The sequence below is a fragment of the Calidris pugnax genome, unplaced genomic scaffold (assembly GCF_001431845.1).
Source record: "Calidris pugnax isolate Ruff unplaced genomic scaffold, ASM143184v1 scaffold30, whole genome shotgun sequence".
In the NCBI taxonomy this organism is placed as follows: Eukaryota; Metazoa; Chordata; class Aves; order Charadriiformes; family Scolopacidae; genus Calidris; species Calidris pugnax.
Genome location: NW_015090776.1, coordinates 1,724,623 through 1,747,411, shown reverse-complemented (window position 1 = coordinate 1,747,411; position 22,789 = coordinate 1,724,623). Strand labels below are relative to the sequence as shown.

Below are 22,789 nucleotides of genomic sequence, written 5' to 3'. Positions count from 1 at the left end.
GAGTCACTTTAGGCCACAGTTACACAACAGAAGTGAAAAGATGATGTAAGAACTTAGTTCATTATACCTCCCTTCCCCTCCCGCACATATGTCACAAGACGCTGCCCCCTATGAACCAGCTCAAGGTAATGATTGGACTTTATTTGTCTGAAGAAAATCTGTCCACAAAACACAGTGTGATTTTTAGTTTGCTTATTACTGCTAATCATGTTGATCTTAACTTTTTAAGATTTCTAAATCCTTTAAGGTCCATTCTGTGACTGTATATTACTAGGATAGCACTCACATGAACAAATTTACATATATACTGTAGTATTTAAATAATTTACTGATAAGTTTGAATTTAATGTGTATTTATGGACTTTGTGAACCTGCTAATGAATTCACTCTCCAGCTTGCAAGCGCACATCATCTCCCTCTCCCAGTCCTCCAAACCTGCTCTACACAGCAAAGCCCCTTGACTGAGAATATCTCCTCACTAGACTCAAAAACTTTGGTGCTGGTTTCATCCTTTCTCCATCCAAAGGAAAAAGATGACTAAGGATTTGACTTACAACTGTAACATCTAATATTTTGGTAAGAATTTTATATTATTGCCTTCAGAATGTGTCACAACACATAGGTCAGAAAGGATGTTTATTATAATACAAACTCATCTATGAATATCTATGATAATTAACACAGTAAATCATTATACAATCCCCTTATAAGCTATAGGACTTATCATCATACATGATTTCTGCAGTAACTTTACCTTAATTGTCCACGTTCCAGGCTCTGGATCTTTGACGTTTACTACCTTTGCAGAGTTGTGGATATTTAGCAATTCATTCAGTCCTGATCCTTTACTGATCTGCTTGCCTAAAAAAACAAAACCAAACACAAAACCAACCAGAGAGTAAATACAGCATTGCCTAAAAAATCTAGGGAGTAAATACAATATTGTTCTTCTGTACTGATGTATTTTTGATACTTGATTTACTCACTACTTAGTAGTGGTTAACATTTACAACAGTCAAAATTCCCTATAATTCTTTGCTAGAATACTAAAAAGGCCCATTTATTTTTGCTCTTTTCATTCACTTGGGAAATTTAGTCCAGCCTGCAACAAGACAGAACTGTCGGAAGCCCAGAAACTGAAAGCAAAACAAGTTCTCTTTGTAGCAAATACTGAGCTCTCAGTGAAAGGAGGCAGCACAGAAGGAAATTCCCAAGATCTTAGCACAAAGTTGTCCTAACCTACCTGCCAGCCGCCAACCCACTCACTTTTCTATCCTCTAGACCTATTTCAAGCAGGATAAACTCCACAAGTAAAAATACTGATAATCCATGTTCTCCTGGGAGAGGGGGATTAGCACGTGACTAATGGTGGGAATGCATGAGGGAATTTAGCCTGTTAGCCATCATAGACACCAATAAAAGAGTGCAAGTTTTCATACTGCACCATACCACACTTCATACGCACACCTATGCATACAAGTTTATGGATGGTTGTATGCACAAACCTATTCTCTATACAGGTATTTTGATCCCTCAAGGCTGACTATAAAGTATCATCAGCACTAAAAACACACCTGGCCTGCTCAGAACACTAAAAGGAAAGGTGAAGTTGAGAATGGGATGTCCCAGCATCAATTTTTAAGAGCATATCAGACATGCCTCAACTAACTTCAGTGAAACTGTCTAGATTCAGATGCATGGAGTGACCTATGAGAAAGGAAAATATAGATGGGGTCATAGCTTCAGCTAAGCCTGACAGTTTTGCCCAGAACTGTGTGTTGTCATGGTTTGATGAGACACCCTGAGCAAATTTCTTTCCTGTAAAGAAAGAAGAATGCCTCAGTGGAGGACAGACTAGATTATATTGCAGGGAACCCATCCTGTGCATACAGTATTTCCAAGGTACTAAAACTTAAGCTGTATCCTTCACCAAAAATCATTCAGAGAATACAAAGTAAGATTTGAATTTAGTTCTGGAGTGCTGCTGCAGGTTCCTAAGGCATCAACGTAACAATGAACAGTAGATTTGTTCAAAGTATTAGCATCCAAATCTGTCATTGTGCTCCCCATCACACACTGTTCAGCCAGAGATGGGCACATAAGACCACGTCTGATTCTGAATGCTCTTAGAATCATTTGACTCAAGATAGTAATATTTAATGTCTTGATAAGAAATTACTGCCTTCAGAATATGTCACAATGCATAGGTCATAAAGAACATTCATTATAACAAAAACTCACCTATGAATATCTGTGATAAATAACATAGTAAATCCTTATACAATCCCCTTATAAGTTACAGGACAAGTCATAAAATTATTTCTGCAGTAACATCAGAATGCTTAAAGAATACAGACCTTGGTTTACCCTTCACCACATAAAAAAACCCCACCATGTATAACCCTGAAATGATGGTTCAGCGACTACATAAATACATGAAAAACAGAAGTGTCCAAAAATTTGGAATGCAAGGACAAACAGCAAGAAAGTAGATGGATGTTGAAAAACAGAAGTGTCCAAAAATTTGGAATACAAGGACAAACAGCAAGATGGATGCGAAATGAAGTGGTCAGAATAGGGAGGATTTCCAGTTTCCTCTGAGCCAAAAAAATGGAACACTGGAAACAACTTAAATATCAGAAGCGTATATATCCTGTGTTTTAAAAATAAAATATAATTTTAAAATATCCTGAAATCCTGATACTGGTTTTTAAAATGTGAAAGACATTTATAAAGTACAAATATGGTCTTCCCTGTTGGAGACAGTATTAACTATTTGTCTTTTCATTTGCTTTTTTTTTTTGCTATCACAAAAGGTATGAACTACTTTACCTAATGGATCGTGAATTTCAATTGCTGGTGAAGGACCGCTCAAGGACACTGTAACCTCTTTCAGACTTGGATCAAAAGGGATCTGCCAAGTATTTACAGCCATGGTCAAATGGTCTGTAGACAAGAGATGCACTTTGGAGGCCTGAACTGCTTCTTCAACCCATTTCAACACCTAGAAGAGACAATAACAGATGTTATTATACTGTAAAAAGTATTTGCTGTTGGAATATTTGCTGCTGAAATACTGTCTCTACTGTCTTGTAGGGATTCCATGTTAACTTCTCTATTATAATAGAAGATCACTCTTTTCATCAATGATTCCATCATCTGATGATGACATGCAACTATCAAATAACGCTGAGGAAACACCATGGTAAAGAACTCACCTAATACAATCACCCAATGCATCCATTTCAACAAAGATATTCTGGAGACAGCAAAAACAGGATTTCAACTTGTATCAGGAGCACACAAGAGCAGAGGAATACAGAAAGAAGACAGCATATCAGAAATATAGAGGAAACAAAGCACCAACATCAAAGCAAATATATGCTTCAACTTCTACCATTCCATGTAAGAATCAACGATGTAAGAATGTAAGAATGAGATGACATAACAGACAGCCTGGAAAAACAAAGACCAAAACTATGTTGTCTTACCTGTGCAGTTATTGATTTTGAAGTGAATAGGCTTATTTGCCACATTAAGGCAGATATATTTTTTAAAATATTAATACTTAAAACGTGCAATTTTACTAGAAGATATTACTGAAGCCGTGACAGCATGATGTTTACAGGCGTACAGAAACAGACATGGATACCTCTACACAACAGCCACACATACAATTTTTAAAAGGAATTAGGGATACAAATCTATGTGTATTTCTGATCATTGCCTGAAGCAAGGAGGAAAACTCCCTCAACCAGATGTACCCAGTAATTGACATCTATGGACTTTTTCAATTTTATTTTTTTTCCCCTGAAGCACATAAAGCAAATTACTATTAGGCACAGCACACAGGTTGGAATAGAGGGGAACAATGCTTTAGAAGACAAATTCTTGTGACCAAAACCAAATTTGAGCCTCAGAGAATTACAGTCCTTAACTTTAAATATTTTTAATGACTATCAAAATTTATATTTAAAAAAAATAAAAGCAGCAGAGGTCTACATTATCACCAGTTTCAATTTCAAGAGAAAATAACAAATATGGTCAAAACCCAAGCAGAGTCTATGGTCTCACTCTTTCAACTACCACAAACTCTGGAGTTGAGCACTATCAGTCTCTCAGCACCAACAACACGACCCAGACTGACAGAAATGGGGTCACACAAGCAATGCCAGATTTCCCAGAGAATATCATAGAATCATAGAACGGTTTGGGTTGTAAAGGGCCTTAAAGATCATCAAGTTCCAACTCCCCTGCCATGCTACAGGGTTTACCTCAGGTTTGTGGTAGACAAGAGGCGATCAGATGATATTTTGCCCAAGCATAAAATAAGAATAATATAGGCAAGATGACACTACTATAAAATTTGTTATACGACCTGTTTGATCTTCCTATTTCGTCTCCGTGTTGTCAGCAGGGTGGCCTCTGTGAGGAGACTGAGGCCGCCCTGTCCTGGACATGGCCGATCTCAATTGGTTCTGCAACAGCCCCACCACAGCCAGAGCCAAGCCCCTCAGCCACGCCGGGGTAAATGTATTTAAGAAAGGGCAAAATGCTGCCAAGGTAGTGAGGGGTGAGGGGAAAAAAAAAAAAAGTGTGAGAAACAACCCTCCAGTAGCCAGGTGAGAGGGGGGAAAAAAAAAAAAAGGGGAGGCAGTGCTGCAGGTGCCAGAGCAGAGAGCAGAGATCATGAAGGGACACCTGGTGGGCCAGGTGTTTCCCTGCAGCCCATGAAGGACCTCACACCAGAGCAAATTTTTCCTGACAGGACTACAGCTTCCATCCTCAGTGAAGGAGGAGAAAGGGGTAGAGAGAGAATCATAGAATGGTTAGAGTTGGAAGGGACCTTAAAGATCATCGAGTTCCAACCCCTCTGCCATGGACAGGGACACCTCACAGGTTGCTCAAAGCCCCATCCAGCCTGGCCTTAAACACTTCCAGGCATGGGGCATCCACAACTTCCCTGGGCAACCTCTTCCAGTGCCTCACCACCCTCACAGCAAAGAATTTCTTTCTTTAGAAAGAAGAAAGCCCTATGTACTGAAACCCTTATGTATAGAAACCCCTATGTACCGACCACAGCCACCATCCCGCCGTGGCGCTGAGGGGAGGGAGGGGGGGGCTGGGTGTGAGGCCAAGCGAGAGAAAAAGGCGGGAAGAAAGGTGTTCATATTTGTCTTTGTTTCCCACTACCTGAATGAGTAATTAAGTACCTATTTCAATTGGCAACAAATTAATTTTCCTTAGGTTGAGTTCGCTTTGCCCTCAACCATGACTGGTAAGTGATTTCCCTATCTTTATCTCAACTCAGAAGCTTTCTCCCCCTGCCCTGCTGCAGAGAGCCCACAAGCAGCTGAGCAGGACCTCAGCTGTAAACCAAGATAATAAAAAAAAAACACTGCAATCAAAAAACCCACCCTCCCCCCAGAAAAACCCAGCCTCTCAAAATAACTTATAGTATATCAGCTTTGTATGTCACAGAGCTGCAGCATTTTATGATTTATTTTTTTTTAAATCCCACTGACACAATATTGGTTTCCTATAACATTGTGAATGTGACTCACAGCAACAATGATCCCTGATTTTAGGTTACAATTAACCATGGCTGCATTCAGAAACATCCTTTAAAGGATTATGTCAGTTCAACTGGTCAGTGCAAGAGACTTGGAAACCAACAAGAAACTAACCTAGACCTGTCACTCATCAGCAACGAAGGGCTCAAGAGTAAGTCCTTAGCTCTAGGACCCGATTCAACATGCTAGCCCAAAAGAGCCTCATTCCCTTAGCTTGCTGGGCAGAATTGGCAAATGTTTTCCATTTAAAAAAAAAAGGGGGGTTTATGCCACAGGTTTCCATGCAAGATAACTTTGTGACAGAAACTAGGATCAAGGTGAGGACACATTTTACCAGAAATGAGAGCTAAGGATCCTTAATAAAATCCAGTAAATAATTTAACAGTACACCATCAAAAATCTAACCCGAAAGGTATTTTGCTGTCTCACTAAGTCTGTTAATAATGGAAATTATGGGTCCAAGGGGTTAGCTTCAGCACTGCTTTGTCAAAGTTTAAGTGCACTTGAACTACCACTACATGATCCAGATGTTTGCATAAAAACAGAAATAAGTTTGTATACGCATTCACAAGTGTCATGGTTTGGGTCGGACTGGCCACTGAAATGAACAGACACTTCTCCTCACCTTTCCCTGAAGGGAGAGGAGGAAGAGAGAGGGACTTACGAGCTTAAAAAGAAACTAAACTACTTTAATGAAAATATTAATCAAGTAAAAAAAAAAGAAAATAATGAAATATGTACAATACATACAAAACCATTCTGAGCTCCCAAAACGATGATCACATCATCAGCAGGCACTGTGAAAGTCCCAGACTAGACTCAGCGATGGATGGAAACTGGATTCAGGAACACAGAGATCAGGACCAAAGGCAAATGAACAAATAGAGTCTTCCTCAAACACCAGCCACTGAAGAAAGAGACCTGACCCTTTGATCCCTCAGCTTTTATACTCAGCATGGGACACATGTGCTGACATCACCTGTGCTGTCCACTCTTCCCCACAGGTGTGACCCCTCTACACTTTTCCACTTCTGACCCTTCAACAGGGGAAATAACGAAGTCAGCTGACCTTCGTTGTTACAGCATAGCTGAAGACCACTAAAATTGATATCACCAGGTTCCTCAAGAAATTCCTTAAGAAATCTCAACAAGAGAATTAGCTATGCTGTCTAAGAGAAGGGATGGTTACGTTTTTCTCCACCTCTACCCTCCTCCCTCTGCTCGCATCTTTGACTCCCATTTTACAAATAAGAATATTCATTCAAAAACTATCCAAATCCACTAGACCAATTTAGGGTTTGAGTTCGCATATATATGTATGTGAACGTAACGCAGTCAATTTCATGCCTTCAAAGCAATAGCACACACTGAAAGGGAAAAAAAAAACCAAACTATTTTAACACCTCTGCTTTCATAAGGCTTCAAAATGTCAGCTTCAAAGTTAAAATAAAAAAAACACCAAAAGCACTCAGTCTTGGACTTTTGGATCAATTTAAACCAGCTGAGTTTAAATTTTCAACTGGATATCTAAGTACACGCTGAGTTTTGTGGTCCCTGCTGGAACGAGATAATTTGCAGGCAATGAAAAATTCTGGGGATGTAAAAATATTTGAACATTTACCAAGATCCAATCTGAGTCCAGAATGGAGACTGAGCTCAAACTTCTCTTTTTTAAATCTTTACCAAGTTTGTTTTCATTAAGAAGAAAAAAACGTCTTCCACTGTGCAAGAGCTTTCTAGACACTGCACTCATCTGCTATAGTTTGATATGGATATCATGGATTACATGTAAAATCAAAAGACAAGTATTGCTATAGTTTCAACTCAGATGTGTAACATGAGTTTCAAGGATGTTAGGTTTCCATCTGTCTTACAGAATGAAAACATTTATCTGTTCTTGAAGCACATCATGAGGTTCTTCTGGTTCTGACTCTCTTTTAGTATTAATGACACGCACTTAATTCTGTTATCTTTCCTTACCTTTCCGGGGACATGAAGTGGAAGGTGACAGGGACCAGTCAGCATGGATTTTTTCCAAAGGAGATAGTGGTTAGTTAATTGAACTGTTCCACTCAGTACACCTTTAATGAGAGTTTGGTCTTTCCTCTTTTGTTCCAACAGCTAAGTAGTCAGGCAGGATGCAAATACAAATCACTGCCAGGATTCTAAAAGAAATCTGTCCTACTTCTGTAGCTCCTACCATTTGTTACATTGAAAAAAAAATAATAATCTTAAGAAGAGTTGGCATCTTCTCCCACTTTTGAAATCTATGAAACAAAAGTAAGTAGGACTACAAAAATGTGTAATATTTCTGAAGAGCAGGCATACACAGTTTATATTTTGACTTATTGTGAATATGAAGTAAAGTGAGGCTGGCTCAAGATCTTCAGGGAAGTCTAACCAACACTAAACTTTAGGCATAGGTTCGCAAGCACACGTCATGCCAACTGTGTCTGACCTTATGCATATGGAAATGTATTTCCTTATATAAATACATATTGATCTAGTTATAACAAGTATGATTTTTAGACCCTCCAGTTCCTATAATTGTACATTGACTAAGTTGACAAGGGTTCTGTCCTCTTTTTTTATTTTCAGTTTGTGCAATTACTTTGCCCGACTGCCAAGCTGTCACATTAGCCACACCACCTTAATCTTTTTATGCTCCTTAACCAAAAAGGGAATAACACCACATTTCTGTCTCATGGGAGTGTTATCTGAACAGACACCGCAATGAAGTACTTCAATACTGCAGCAACTGCTGTAAACCTTAGCTAAAATTCCAGTTCGTTAATAGTATGCAGGTTGGCTGATGACCCTGAGGCTACTTAGGAGTAGCAGAATTTGCCCTTAAAATAAAATGCATCATCCCAGGGAAGAATTATGTTGTGCAACTGCCATTTCAGAAAAAAAGCAAGCAAGAACACCTTTGTTTTGAAGCCAAGTATATATCAGAAGTAGAAGCTACTGAGAACGAGTAAGGGTCTGAAAATCCATGCTGGAACCCAACTTCAGTTTTTGAGAGTTTTTCAAGTTCAAAAATGAAAATGGAAGGCAAGAGAATGACCCAGCTGTCTTAACTCTGGCAGTAACTTGCTTGTATAGTTAAATTTTTCCCTCAAGTTCAATAGGCAATTCTGGGACATCCATTTCCCAACCCTGTCATACCAAAGACGTTTGCAATGCTGCTGTAACTCGGGTTTGGAAGTAGATTTTTTTTTTTTTTCCTTTGAGACCCTTACAGAAAGCCCTCAAAACAACAGCAGCTTTTGTTGTTCTGCCAAAATGCAACTTGATTAATATTACTAGAGGGGGAAGGGCAAATACAGAAATAATTTATAATACTTCAGAGAATTTGCTCTTGCAACCTGCCCTGCTGTCAGGTCTTGTCTTGGAATGCATACCAAAACCTGGCAAAAAATCTATGGACCATGGTCTCTATTCCCATTTGTTTATTCTGGGTCTCAAGAATATTTCTCAAACAGTCAAAGCAGCAGGAATTGAATTTAACTGTTTCATTGCTTAAGTATATGTAGGTTCATACTTCCACCCAAAGAAAAAAATATTTTAATAATGCTTTTTAAATGCAAATCTAAAATATGACAGTGCATGTGAAAATTATACTATGAAAATAAATCATAAATTATACATATAACTAGTAATTACATGTATAAAAAAATACACAACTGAAAAGTTTATTAGTGTTCAATCTCAAGCTCTTCGAAGTTAGGAAACGAAAGAATTAAGCCTGCCTGCTTTCAACTGTCTTTAAAACATCCTTTTGCACTTCCTTTATGACAGTCCTTATGTACACGATCACAGTCTATTTTCTCCAAAGAATCCAAGTTCCATATAAAACAGAGAAAGGACAGCTGTAACTATTTTTTTTTCCTCCCTTGTTTGGCATTCATTGTACAATACATATCTTCAGAGTAAAACATACTCACTCTCCAAGGCAGCATTCAGCTGCCTCTGCCATGGAACCATTCCTTCTTTTTCCATGAAAATGCATACTTAGTGTTTGGGATAGAAGGAAAAAGAGAAGGCAAGAAATAGGACCGTGCAAGAAACCTTAATTCTAAACTGCAGTTTTGAGCTTTTGACTTCGTCACCTTCATGTTATTCGTGTAAAGCAGTGGAGGGGCCTTTTACATTTCTAACAAAGTGAAACAAAATTTAAAATTGCTTCTTCATGTAGCATCATCCAAACATATACTTGGTTCATACATAAGACAGACCCATAACACTAACTCAAGCTGTGTAGGTATAACTCCTAGGTTGCCATCCTCTGTGAGGACTAACAGCCAGGAGAAATAGGATGCTTTTCCAGTGGGTTTGAGAGACTTCTGTTCACAGCAAAGCATTCGTGAGTGGGAGGAATACTGGACTCCATTCCAGATCCACAGGAACTTACAGACATTAATCTTCTGCATCTTTCCCACATGAATGACCCCTTTTGCACCATTCCTGTTCTGCTAACAGTCTCGCTCTGTCCCTGTCTTCAGTCCCCTTCCCAATCTCCTCTCATTCACATCATCGCTGTCATTTTTCTCACCCAAATTCCAAACACTTTTTTTTCATCTAGTGCTATCCACCTTTCGAGTCACCCAACAGCCCCCCACTTTTTTCACCAATGACTGTGAAGGAGACCTGAGACGTGCATTGTCTCAGTCCTCCTCCCATCAATGTTCTGTATATGGAACCGTATATGGAACTTCCATTTCTGCTTATGTTAAAAATTAGTAAGAAAGCTGTATTTTTAAGCAGCCTAAGGAAAATTTTCCCATCTTACAGGAAGGTCAGAACAAGAAACTTAATGTTTCAGTACTAAAAGAAATTGAAAACTGCTGCTCACTAGCTCAGTTCTTGTGAAGTCCCAGCTTTAGCCATACTGATCAGTCCAATTCATCAGATGCTGTAATGACTCATTTTTACCACAAACAATCAAAATGACCTGGAGGTGTGATCTGAACCACCAATGACTAATTAAATCACCACTATTTTTAAGCTGAACCAAATTCACACTCTGCTGATCATCACTGTTCATTTTAACACCAGTTCTGACATCAGTACAAACTTCTGTGCATCAGAATCATTTACAGGAATTTCCTTACGGTATTCCATTATGAAGGGAATGTGTAAGTGTGGTGTAATATAACTTCAGTTCAAGACAAAATTAGTACCTTCTGGAAAGATGTGAATAAAATTGCATATGGTTATAAAAACACAGAATCTGTTCTTAACAGGAGAATTTAACTCATGTTTGATGAGTACTCTCAACGCATTTTAATTTCAAGCAATTATTGCCAATTAAGCCCTGAGCCTCCAAAGCAGCCACGGAAACACCTAAAGAAACACCTTTCAAGATCAGGACTTAAATGCTGTGATAAAACAAGGATGATAACCTTTCCAAGACACTGGAGACAAAACAAGAACACTACCATCTTTCAGATGGAAGGACATTCATTTTAGAACTAATTCAGTAGGACAAAAATCTCAAAACTAGAGACCAGTTTGAAAATTTCAAACTGAAGACCATTTAATTTATAGTTAAGTACAGTACTATGCACAAGGTGTTAATGGAATTTCAAAACCAAAACTTGAATAGTACATCTTTCCCTTTTAAGGACTCTGATCATGAAATACTTTTCCTCCATTACAAACCTGGAATCAGGTAATTCACCAAATTTTACCACATATGACAAAAATATATTTGGCCTTTTACTATTAGAAACCTGTTACAGTTTTGGAGTACAATGTCACCTCTGGAGATGTTATGCCTGATACTCCAAATAAAGGAAAAATCTAGAAGAATTTTAGATAATAAAACCAAAACTTGTGCTTTAGACTAAGAATATTCTTATTAATCTAATGCACAGAAACCATAGCAGATTTATCAGAATATGACCTTATACTGGTAGAAGAGCTTCAATCAGCAAATAACTAGAGATACTTATATATTTCACACATTGCTGGACTGAACGAAACAACTTTGTCAATTGACAGTAGTTTTGACGAAGTTAACTGTAGTATTTGAGAACATTGCATCTTCTGAAGAAGTGAAAAAAAGGCAGTAAGTTTTCTTAGTCTTCTCAAGAACACAAGCATTGGGTAAGCATCAAGTGTTGTTTTGTTGTGTTTCCTTGTAGCTAGCTTATAATATTGCTTCATTCTCCACTTAATGCACAAAGGGCAAGGATGAGACTAATGGTTTGAAACTTCATACACTAAAAATAGCTTTGTTTGGGTTTTTTGGGGGTAGAACAAACAAAAGTGTTTTAACAAAACAAGACATTGGTTTGGCAGAGTATTCAGTGTCAGTGACTTTGCAGCTCTTTCCTAATTTACAGCGCAGCATTAGCTGTCTCTAGGCCCAAAACAGTGGATGTTTTAGCATTTATAAACTTCATTCTTTACACATCATTGACTATTCAGATAAGAAGGAGGGCAAGTTTTATTTCTGTTGAGTCTTGCCTGAAGGACATGCCATGAACAGCTGATGTAGATTATCTCCTGTTCATTTGCATCCACCCATTGGTGTATATGCTCCTTGAAAACAGGATTTCTGATCCAGAACCTCAATCTGCAGTGAAGGTTTTATTTGGGATGACAGGCTTTTGGCAAACTCATTTTCACAGTCCCTTAGCCCAGACGTAACTTTACGTCAAGTCAACGATCACTAAAACCAAAACCAGAAGAAATAATTTTGATGCAAGTTGTTCAGCAGTTACTGTGGAAGACTCCTGAAAGTGATGTAGAGGTGTGTCACTTGCTGATATCAAACTCTGGCTCCTGTGCAGGCCATGGGCTGTCTAGCTTGCAGATGAGGAGCCCATTATTTGCTCGAAGGAAATGCTAAGATGAAGCAGGAAGGGGGTGAAAGTAGCTACTGAAACCCCCTGCTTAAAACATTACTCAAAATTCAAAGAGAGACTAACCATTGAAGCAGAAGCTGGTATTCAGAGAAAAGGGGAAGTGCCAGGAAATTCAGAAAGCGGAGGCAGCCAGCCAACTGAACACTGCATGCCAGCTCCACTTAAGATGACAGGGTCACCTAACGCCTACAAGTTGCTCTTTCTGCTCACTTCTACCTCCCAAAACCAGAAGAAAACAGAAACAAAACAATCAAACAAAAACTTTATCCAAAAACTTCAGTCCTGGTAAAGAGCATTTCCCATTGGCAGTATCACGATCCCTTCTGTATAAAGGGATTTCATGGAGTCTCCTAGAGAGAAGTTTTACCCTTCATACACAAATTATTACAAAATGCAGGTCAGCGATTGCACAGTCCCAACAGCTATTTTTCTTTTTCTCTGACTTTTAACCTATCTGACTTTGGGAGGATAAATCCTCTGGGAAGTTCCTCTTTTTGATCACCTTCACATCATGGCCAGTACCTTATAACTTCACCAATAAGAACTTCAGTTTTTCTGGGCAACAACACTAGAAAATTGCAATTTATCTCTAACATTTGTCATTGCTCAAATTCTAGGAAAGAAAGAAAAAGCAACAAACCAAAGCAAGTTTTTATTATAATACTTCATCTAGTTATTGCCTATACCAGAAAGTTAAAGAGCTTACAACATTTATAAACAATTGCAGCTCCCCAGACAACCAACATGTGATTTCATCTCTCTCCAAATTTCTCTCCAAATTATTTTCTCATGCACTATTGTAATTTCATTTCTGCCTAAGACTCACTGGAGTTCGCAAAGAAAATAGTCATTCAAGGATGTGGGTCAGCAATCACAATTACCGGTAAATCAGCCGAGCTGTCAAAACTATTGAAACAATAACCTCAATTAAAAAGTTACCACAGTTAAGTGTGAGCTAACAGTTTTCATTGTTCACACAGTATCGGCCCATAATGGGAGGAACATTTTTGTCCAGGCTTATCAGAAATCCTTTGCTTGCTAAGAAAATCCTCATTTAAAGTTGATTCGGTGCTCTCTTTCAGAGTAGTAAAGCCACTGGACTACTCAGAGCAGAGAACTGCTCCTTATTTTAAAGGCTCTCCTCCTTAAAGCCTTCTGACGCTGGTAGAGGGAAGTTGGTGAGGTTCTGTTTAGATATGGTGGATCACACTTCCCTAACAAATAAAAGTGGCAGAATTGCATCTACATATAGCACATTGAAAAAGCAGGGAAGGCAAAGGTGGAACAGAGTCCACATACCAACAGCAGGACATTTAGAAATTCCCCTTACTCTCCTCAACCCGTGATCAGGAAATTTAAAAGAATTCGAGTATAAATTCCTGCCTCGTTTTCTCTATACATTGCAGAATTCAAGCAAAGTTACCTCATTAACTTGTTTTTTGTCCAAGTGAAAAACTTGACCAGAACTCGTTGAGGCGATTTCTTCGTAGACCTTGTAACCAATATGATCCCTGTCATCACAGTCTCCAGTCAGCACAAACACTACCTGTATTAAAAAGTTTTAAAAATCATCATTTGGCACATGGTGCAAACTTCAGGAAAATATTGCAAAGACAGCATTGAAGCATGACAACAACAAACTGTATCATTTGCCATGGGTTCATATGGCTTTGCATTAAGGACAGCCATATTGTTTTTTTCCATCAGCAGTGGGTGCAATGAAGACAAGAACAAACAGACAAGGAATCACTTTAGAAGTGTTACTTATCCACCAGCACTTTACTTCACAGAATACTTACTTCAGAACAATATAAAAACACCCACATAGGTGGTAAGCTGAACAAGAACACATATACTGGTAAAAGGTTCAGTTGCACTATTTAATTCACAATATCTAAAGGAATATTCCTTTAGGTTTCTTCTTAAGGCTACCAGTTAACTTTCTATTAAAAAAATAATAATAATAGTTCCCTAGAATGGCAGTATTATGGTCCTTTCTATAAGACGACTTCAACAAGTGCCACATTGAAGAATTTTACCCTTCAGTATTGAGAAAACAGGGCACTAAAGGCATAAACCAGCTCAGAATGTAAATGCCCTCTGTACCTGGGACTGTTTCTGTTGAATGAGTTGAAGTACTTCATGGGTAAGTCTATAATCTTTGGATCGTGCATCAGTAAATACATAGATGAAAGAACCAGGAAGAGAAATTTCTAGAGCGATCTTTATTGCCCCGATGCTCATCTCCGGACAGTCTCCACCACCCTGTTCACAATTAGAAGAAAAACAAAGCATTTTTCTAAGAAAAAAGAACATACCAAGTAAATTACATTCTATTGTGACATTCAAGACATACTTTTTCAGCTTCTAATAAATATTCACTTTGTTTTTTATCCTAAGCATTGTACGGTTTCTGTAGAGTACTGTCACAGACTCACTCACAAGCAACAACTGCAACAATTCCTTCAGGAAAATAAAGTCCAAGGAAGGATTGTGGTTATCCCTGAATAGGGTTGGTGTCATGGTCACACTTCTCTTTTCTGGGAGCACCATGTTTTGTTTAGCTCCAGCTCTTCTGACAGCTCCATTTCCTATACTCACTCACTCCCTTAATGGCTGAGAATTATCATTGCTCTGGAAGTGTGCAGCACTTCATAGAATCAGAATGGTTCTGATCAGAATCAGATCATAGATCAGAATCACAGAATCAGAATGGTTTAGGTTGGAAGGGATCTTAAATATCATCTAGTTCCAAACCCTCTGCCATGGGCAAGGACACCACCCACTAGACCAAGTTGTCAAACCCCATCCAGCCTGGCCTTGAACCCCTCCAGGGATGGGGCAGCCAGAGCTTCTCTGGGCAACCTGTTCCAGTGTCTCACCACCCTCACAGGAAAGAATTTCTTCCTAATATCTGATCTAAATCTCCCCTCTTTCAGTTTAAAACCGTTACCCCTCGTACTGTTGCTACACTCCCTAATAAAGGGTCCCTCCCCATCTCTCCTGTAGGCCCCCTTTAGGTACTGGAAGGCTGTTTTGAGGTCTCCTGGAGCCTTCTCCAGGCTGAACAACTCTCAGCCTGTCTTCATAGGAGAGATACTCCAGTCCCTCTGATCATCTTTGGTGCCCTCCTCTGGACCTGTTCCAACAGGTCCATGTCCTTCCTGTGCTGAGGACCCCAGAGCTGGATGCAGTACTGCGGGTGGGGTGTCACCAGAGCAGGAGGGCAGCTCAGGATGGCATGTTGAGCCATGGGTGGTCATGGTCATAGACACAGATGGGAAATTATCTCGGCCAGGCTCCAGGAGGACCTTTAGATACCCGAACATCAGAACTTGACTGAGACTTCACCCTGCAGGGCAGGCAATGCAGGGAGCTCAGCATAGAGCTTCAAAGAGCTGAAGACTAACTGTAAGACCTGCCTCTGTTAACAGCAACATATCTCTGCGCTTTCAGGATTAAATATAAGAGTTATTTCTTTTTTTTTTTTTTATCCTACAATCAACATGCCTTCGCACATGTTTCTCTACAAGTCCCCACATGCTGGAAAGGAAGAAGAAAACAGATAATGCAATTGTTGCATCTATTTTTAATTCTTGAGATGCCATCAGAAATTACGTTTTGAGGTTAAACACTCACACAGACACATAAACCAGAAAAAAAACTTGTCTCCCCTAGTCCTTAAGAATTTCAGCTGCCCCCAATACAATTTTCGTGTCAGTAACAATTTTTAATTTATCACTATCTTTAATCTCATTTCAAAGCAAGAATATCAATAAACTTCTCATCTATGTTAAAGAATAAGTACATCAGCATTGTTCTTTTTGTAAGTCAGTCCTTTCTAAATACAGCCTGGGAAAAGCAAGTGGTAGACTCCAGACTGCCTGAAATTCAAGAGAAATTCTCCACAAACATTTTTGACATCCATGTCAGAACCTTACCTTGGCAATGCTTACATAATGCTATGGAACAGATCAGTATATCCAAATTATTTCTTTCCTGCTCTTGCAAAGTGAAAGTCATCTTCAGCAAAAGACTGTTCCACATAAAGCTTTAATTTGTAGGCAAAGTCAAGATAATAGCTAATTTCTATGGACACCTACTTGGAACAGGGAAGTGTCTATTCCTGCTTCAAGTCTACTAGATTATTGTTCCATGTAATCTTCTGTACAGCAGTATCTATTTTCTATGTATAATTGGAAAAGCACTGCTGAGCTAAGTGGCTATTCTGAGAACAAGTGTGAAGTTTTTTATTCTCATAACGGAGCTCAAAAAGGCAGCTACATACAACTATGAAACAAAAATGTATTAGTTTTATTTAAAAAAAAAAGAAGAAAATGTTCCTTTCAATGTTTCCTGCCTTTCTCTCCAAAGCACAACTAAATATGGTCACAATTACCTTGTGATTTTTTCTGGAAAAACAGAGGTGAGTAAAGCTCAGCAAGTCTCATTTTCCATTCAGTTTGGACAGGCACACAGCAATTCCAGTTGTTAGCTCAGCTCATCTTTACTATTCACATTTCTTATGTCTACATTTAATATCTGTATAACTATATACTTAAATAGCATTGTATCCACTCATGGATATATTTAGTATCTTATTTAAAATTGTTATCAACAGTTCTTACGGAAGACTATTTTCATTAAGTTGTTTTTACACTGAGAAATACTCAAGTAAGGCCTTTTCATAACTGCTGCTGCGAGTGTATCGGCATCTGTATCACGGGATCACGTAACACTCAACCTACGTGCAAATACTTTAAAAGATTTTCATATAGACAAGATTTAAATATACTGCTTGCCCAAATAAGTATGCATTGTGATAACTGTATTTAATATAAGAATACACAAAAGAGCTGGTTAACACTTTAAAAAAACAAAGCCACTAAGAAGCCACTGCTGCCCAAGTTATTGTCTTGCTGTCCATAAGAATGATTAACAGTCAATTACAGACCAAACATAGGCAAAATAGGATCAACACATGGAGTGTCCAAGAAATACTTTATCATTTTGAACGTGAAAGAAACAGGGCCCAGTTTCTTCAGTGAAGTGCATTCAGACTAATTTTTACCTGATGTCAAATGCCAGCCAAAAGCCTGTTTCTAATGTCATGTACAGACCTTCCAATCATGATTAACTGTTTTGGAAAACAAGAGCTGAGCTTACCTTGATATCCAGGTACTACAAGTTTCATAGTAGTCCTGGACGGCGTATTTTTATCTAATATGTTTTATACAGAAGACTCCTTAAAATAATCTATCTTTACCTTAATTTTAGCTTTGTTCATTAATGAAAATATTTGTTCTACACCTTTTTTTAAAATGAACCTACCTTAAAATTTTACCTACCTCCACAATATTCATTCTTGCATCTTGTAACTGTCTTTGTAGGAAAAATACTAACAACAAACATGTAGGAACTGTTCACATTTCCTGGAAGAACTACTCCAAGATATTCTATCCGTCCTGTTCTAATCACTTTTTAAATTTATATTTTGATTCTTCACCAATATAATGAGTGAATGCAAGTCAGTGAAAGTCTTAATTTAGCTGAATGAGAACATCTTGAAAGTGATTCCAAAATAGGCAATCAATCAGGATTAAAGAAAGAAATCTTAAATTCATTAGACAGAAACTTTTAAACAACTTGCTTGTAAATGAAGAGTTTTAAATTTCCAAAAGCTTCATCTAAATCATATACCGTTAAGAAATAACTGCAATTATTTTCTAGAATAGCTATTTAGAAAACGAAATATAAAGACTGGAAGGATTTTTAAAGCTTAGAGTTTCCTATGAAGGAGAAAAGCATAATGGCTGGCATTTTCTACTTCCTTGAAAATTTACATTTGTTTTCTCCAAAGTTCAATCTTGCTGCCAAATTTTAAACCACTTATTCTTCCCAAACTAGCACTACTGACTTTCAAACAATCTTTTATTACAGGGATTACACCATGTGCCAGTTCCTAAGGCAGAGTCTGTCTGGCACTACTGACTCCAGCAAGTTTTTCCACAGGTCAAAAGCATTTTCCTTGATTGAAAGACAAGACAATGGGATCATGTTTTCTTTCAGTAAGGGTAGCTCCATTCCAACACTTCCCTTTCTTTCCATCACCTGATCCAGATGCCACTTGTGGTTCATTCTCCCTGAGGGAAAGTCCACCAAGGGTATGCTAGGTCAAAAACTTGTCTCCTAAGCACAGCTACAGAAGCAATTCAACAGGGTTTGCATAAGCCACGAGTCAACCTGATGCCTTTGAATCAGTAGGTGCTAAGTAATGCATGGCAGTGAAAGCAGAACCTAAGCAATACTTGAGGGGTCTTACAGTCCTTTTGCACCTAAATTGTTGTGTTTTTTTTTAAAGCTAATGAAGGGCTTTCATTCAAGTAAGTTCCAGAACACAGTAAAAGAGTTCATTAAAGCATCTGTGAACAAGTGACAGGACTAATTAAAACGCAAAAGAAATGTTAGCATGATCTAACTATTCTTTCTTTTGTTACTGACCTGAGTGTTCACGCAATGAGTCTTCACACAAAACTAAGTAATTAATCATAATTAAACGTCATCATAAATTAAGATGACCAGAGAACAGGAAAATGACAGTTTGTGCAGGTAAAATGAGAGAGATAGATGGCCTACATCCTGTTGATGCGTTGTAGCAGAAACATCAACACGAGAGGAAAGATCAGAGCGAGTAACCAGGGCCTTTGTTGGAACCACACAGTGAGTGAACACGTTACTCACCTGAACATAAAGTTCCCTGAGTTCAAATTGGAATTTCTTGGGATCGGTGGTTATCGTCACTGGACCAATTTCTAGGATGAAAAAAATTTGAAATTATGAGAAAACACAGAAAACACAAAGTAGACAACTTCTACTGAAGACCTGTTTCAGATTCATAAAAATCTGGTAGTAAAAAAGAAACTAAAAGCATTGAATAGAAAGGAATGATACAGCCAGTGCTGAAATCTATTATTCCAAATCAAACTAGTAATCATTCCAGTATTACCATGACTAGGTGTCTTAAACGTGCACCCAAAGCATTCTATGTTGTGTTTGTTACACATTTACTTCTCACCAATCATTTAATTGCTCTTAGTTAGCAGAAGGGAACAAAAATCCCTAAAACAAATGCAGCTGCACCAAAAAAAAAAAAATAGTGTATTTTTCCAGAAACAGTTGTATAGGTAAAATTGAAGGAGAAGCCTCTCTGAACAAACTACACACACGTGCTCAACTGATGGATCTGGGAAAAAAAAAAAAGTAGAAAAAAAAACAACACCACATCTCTTGCCTAGAAGAATATGTAGCCTCTAACTGCAGAAGCCCAGTGTGAGCCCAATGCCTATCTCAGCGTATCTAGCAGCAGTTGCCCAAAAGAACTGAAGCAGAAACAAGAAGTGTTTGCCATGTCTTTGTACACTGAGAAATGACACGGCATCAAATTGAAGTCATCTGGGGGGCGTGAGCCATGGCAGCACGTATTTGAGCATTTCCCAATCACACAAGCCTCTACCACAAGCCTCTTCTCTGCCCCTTCAAGAATTGCCTTCCTAATTGGTATCAAATGTGATTCTAACCAGCTGTTTTCCTGCGGCTGTGATTTCCTGACAGTTTACCTTAATCTGTCTTGGCACTCATGCACTTTATTCTTTCCCTGTCCTGGGCAGGCATTCCTGCCCCGCTCTTGTGCCAGTAATGACATTCACCTAGCTCAGCAAGCTGGTTCAGGGTGCTAAGCCATAAATAAATAAATAGACAGGCACACAAAGAAAAAAAACTAAATAGAATTCTGCTAGCTTAGTGCTCCAAACAACTCATAAAGAGATCAGCTGAGCACCAGCATACAAAATGGAGTGCAATTATGCAGTCAGGGTTCAAAAAAAAAAAAAGGAATGAAACTGAAACTGCAGTGGTGCCAATTTAATACAGCTGTAGCTTAAATGGAAGTGCTGCCTCAGCAGACCATACAGTGTTTTCCAAGCTCTATAAAAGTTAATATGCACTTATCTTTCACATAATCTAGACATTTTTCTTTTTTAAACAGTCCAAAGTTTTATTTCACTAGAGTTTCAACAACAGCCATCACTAAAGTCCACTAAAAGTCACACACGCATTTGCTTGGGGGGGCTCTGTTTATGAGCGCCTTTTGCTAAGCACGGGTTTTAATTCGTTTCAAAGTCACCCAAGAGATCACACGAAACCTTTCCTAGAATATTAAACTGTATTCTTTTTTCTGTATGCCTTTGATTTGAGCCATTTATCTGTGAATGTTGTTAAGATGCTACGCCATCATCAAAAGAGCCATTGTAAGGCCTCACTATTCCTCCACGTAGTTCATCCCGCTCCACCTGGTACCATCCTCCTTTGAGTAAGCTTTATTGCAGGCATTTGCTGTAAAGAGATCTCCAAATTGTTTTGCTTCAAATCTATCTCCTGCCCACCATTGTTTTAAGGCTATAATAGAATGGGGTTTATACATATAATAAAACCACTAGCTCCATTATTCCCTGTCAGTTGAGGGACTACGTTTTTCAATTCTCAAGCAGTAAATCCTTTGGAAAGGCTTTCTTTCCCTATAAAATAAAGATCTGAGAAGCAACATACTTCAGCTAAGCTAAAACAGCAAATGCAGTTTAGATTGGATGAAAATTTTGCCTTGTTTCACAGGCAGTGAGAGCTGGCTCCAGCAGCACGCGTGGATGCCAAGCCCGAGCCCGTGCCAGGATGCTGCAGGGTCACGCCAAGGCTCTGGCCGCCCTCTGCTGTGAGCTCAGCAAAGAGCAGAGCTTTGAAATAGCACCTAGATTAGAGGTTAGAAAGGGAGTACGGCCCAGTCAGCATCAACGAGAGAGCTATCTGCTGTCAGGAGAGAACCCAGAACTGCACAGCAGGCAGATCCCCCCCTGGCAATTCCACAACCAAGGCCAGAACTCACCAACTCACCCTGAGGTCAAGCAAGGCCCCAGAAAGGAGTGAATGTGCCCTTGTAGCCAAGAGGGCCACTGGGATCCTGGGCTGCCTAGGGAAGAGTGTGGCCAGTAGGTTGAGGGAGGTCATTCTCCCCCTCTGCTCTGCACTGGGGAAGCCACAACTGGAATACTGCGTCCAGTTCTGGGCTCCCCAGTTCAAGAGGGACAGGGAGCTACTGGAGAGAGTCCAGCATAGGGCAACCAAGATGATTAAGTCTTGGAGCATCTCCCTTACGAGGAAAGGCTGAGAGAACTGAGGCTCTTTAGCCCAGAGAAGAGAAGGCTGAGGGGAGACCTTCACAATGCTTCTAAGTATCTAAAGGGCGGTTTGAGGGAGGATGGAGCCAGACCCTTTTCAGTGGTTCCCAGTGACAGGACGAGGGGCAACGGGCACAAGCTGGAACATGGGAAGTTCCACTCAAATATGAGGAAGAACTTCTTTCCAGTGAGGGTGCCAGAGCCCTGGAACAGGCTGCCCAGGGACGGTGAGGAGTCCCCTACTCCAGAGATCTTCAAGACCTGCCTGGATGCCATCCTGAGTGATGTGCTCTGGGCAACCCTGCTTTGGCAGGGGAATTGGACTAGATGATCTCTAGAAGGTCATTTACACTTTCAGTAACAATGATCTCCTCTAAAGGACAAACAGCTTCAAAGTGAATGACGCAGACACTCCCAGTGTGAGACAACAGCCGTGTCGTCCTATGTCAGCTCCTATCTGAGGGACATTCAGATTACTTCCAACTGTAAGCCATGATGCAAGTACTTCATGTAAACTTACAGCTATAGTCAGTTTGCCAACAGTAAGCTAATCAATTACTGATACAGAAGGCATCTGGAATGGCAATACCCATCCAACTCCAGGCTGGAATTGCTTCCCCCATCCATACGATCTGATCTTCTCCCAGTTGTATGAAGATTATTCAGTGTTCTTCACATGAAGCTTTACAAGCCCATCATTCTAGGTCTAAATGGTAATGTCACCAATTCTCACCATCTTGTACCAAAAACCCAGCCTTTCACATGCTGTCGTGCCACCAGCTTATGTGACTTGCTTGCCAAAAACATTGAAATAGCCTTCACCAAGTTGTAGCCTTCACCATCTTTTATCCTCATTGTGCTACTTTGAAGTGCAACCCAAGCATGATTGTTCCATTGGTGTAGGTAAACTCGGGCATTCACAGCATTCAGACTAGATAAAAGTGAGAAGATATTACCAGAGGTGCTTTAAGTTTACCTGCCAGCCAGGACCTACCTCCAAAAAGAACTTCAGGAAAGAAAGGTAAGTTCTCTTACAAAGCACCACAGAAAGTTCTTACAGAAAGTTTAATTACTCATATGGTAAGAACCTGAAAACCTGTAGTCTAAATCAAGT

General features: G+C 39.2%; 1 protein-coding gene across 1 annotated transcript in view; it reads right to left on the bottom strand.

The window, feature by feature from the left end:
• The window catches only part of HMCN1 (hemicentin 1), a 223,243-nt gene that overhangs the window by 166,436 nt on the left and 34,018 nt on the right, over positions 1-22,789 (bottom strand). The window contains exons 2-6 of the mRNA XM_014946817.1: positions 19,190-19,260; positions 14,555-14,713; positions 13,872-13,994; positions 2,833-3,004; positions 755-861 (exon numbers count right to left, since the gene is read on the bottom strand). Coding sequence (XP_014802303.1) covers positions 755-861; positions 2,833-3,004; positions 13,872-13,994; positions 14,555-14,713; positions 19,190-19,260 — 632 coding nt within the window. The remainder of the gene's footprint in view (positions 1-754; positions 862-2,832; positions 3,005-13,871; positions 13,995-14,554; positions 14,714-19,189; positions 19,261-22,789) is intronic.